The sequence below is a fragment of the Arachis hypogaea genome, chromosome 5 (genome assembly GCF_003086295.3).
Source record: "Arachis hypogaea cultivar Tifrunner chromosome 5, arahy.Tifrunner.gnm2.J5K5, whole genome shotgun sequence".
NCBI lineage: Eukaryota > Viridiplantae > Streptophyta > Magnoliopsida > Fabales > Fabaceae > Arachis > Arachis hypogaea.
Genome location: NC_092040.1, coordinates 92,020,697 through 92,022,232, shown reverse-complemented (window position 1 = coordinate 92,022,232; position 1,536 = coordinate 92,020,697). Strand labels below are relative to the sequence as shown.

Genomic DNA, 1,536 nt, shown 5'->3' with positions numbered 1-1,536 from the left:
CAAAAAACATTCCTGATATGTCTCCTACGTTAGTCCCAGCAAGTTCAAGTACATAATAATATCTTGTGTTTGGGAGGTAGATGGTGAAGGACTCCAAACGACATTAACTTAATTAATGGTCGTAGGGTTTGTTATTTCCAATTTTAACTTCATGACCACAGTCGAATAAGGAAACGGATTGATCTAGATTCTATTAACAGAATCAAGTAACATGGAAAGATAATCTAACTTGGAAAAAAAATGAGCCTATAACGTACATTTCATCTCCCTTAACAAGTAAAGATTCTGTTGGAAGTATATTATTTTTAAAAAAAGACACTAACCTTTATCGTATATTGTATGACTAATTCACACAGCGATAATGTGTTCCTGTCCACCATCTGATCTAACATTTCATGCCTTGTATGGTATGATGAACGACATTTTTGTCCCCCATGATAATGCGCGGGATTGATGCGTCGTTGAAAAGAACGAAAGCAAAATCACCCGAGTCTTTGTCCCTCCGAGGCATGACTGTCACCCTTTGAACCACATGACCAAACATGTTGCAGAAAAACTCGGCAATGCCATCTGCAGTGGGCATGGACTCTCGACCGAAGCATACGGTCAATGTCTTTGGACGTTCCGCGTCATCTAGGTCCTTGCAGACGTACTTATGCTTTCCCTTATCTTGCTCAGTTTGCCTTCCTCCTTGTTGCATATGCAATCCTCGGCCATTGTTATGTCTACTCAATGCATATGGTGCAACCGATATGCACTGGTCCTGTGTGTTGAAACCCAGTAGTTCTTTAGGAGTCCTCTGGTACTCCAACCACACCGCATCCATCGTTATGTCGCCTAGAATTCTAGCGCAAATGGTTGATAGGGTATCGGGAATTAGAGTTAGGAGGACGGATCTCATCCTATGAACCTGGTATAACGTGAGCTCAGTTTTCAGCACGTGCCCGAGAGTTTCGAGTTTTCTAGACTTCTCCACAACCCCAGAGAACTCCTGAGATAGTAGGCATTGCAAACAGATGACACATTCATCGGCAAGACTGTTCATAAACCAGCCTTCATTTTTTATGGTTGTTTGCACAATACCATTCAGTCCCATTGTCTCCATTGACAGTAGAAATGCCATGACCATCAGGGACTGTTTAACTTCACGGTGAAGGACTTGCGTCAGGATCCTGAATGCAGTTCGATCAATTCCATGGAACATTTCCAAACATTCGATTGCCATGGTTGAGGGCTTCCTTCTAGTATCCATGTTGTATGGGTTAGAATTTGTAAGCATATAGTTTGTAGTTGTAGTTTTCTATGCTTAGACCACCAACTCATTTCCTCCTTCTTGTAGTCATGCAGTATGGTCTCCACTTTATTGCACCATCTTCTTGCTCGTAGTCCTAGACTAACCATCACCTACCTAAATGGAATATTATTTAATGGTCTTAATTACGTTGTATACATGTATATGATTTTATTGATACCACTAGGTGCGGTTTATAGTTTCTTCTTGAAAAAGAACATGTGATAACTTTATCTAGTACGGCG

At 41.0% G+C, this 1,536-nt stretch overlaps 1 protein-coding gene across 1 annotated transcript; it reads right to left on the bottom strand.

Annotated features, from left to right (window-relative positions):
- Positions 1–385: 385 nt before the first annotated feature.
- Positions 386–1,252, bottom strand: LOC112803749 (uncharacterized). The gene has a single exon (XM_025847220.1). It carries the CDS (start codon positions 1,250–1,252, stop codon positions 386–388), a length of 867 nt encoding a protein of 288 aa, XP_025703005.1.
- Between the last annotated feature and the right edge of the window lie 284 nt (positions 1,253–1,536).

What these genes read in the sequence shown, in the direction of transcription:
- LOC112803749 (XM_025847220.1), bottom strand. Translation starts at nt 1,252, where the DNA reads ATGGATACTAGAAGGAAGCCCTCAACCATGGCAATCGAATGTTTGGAA.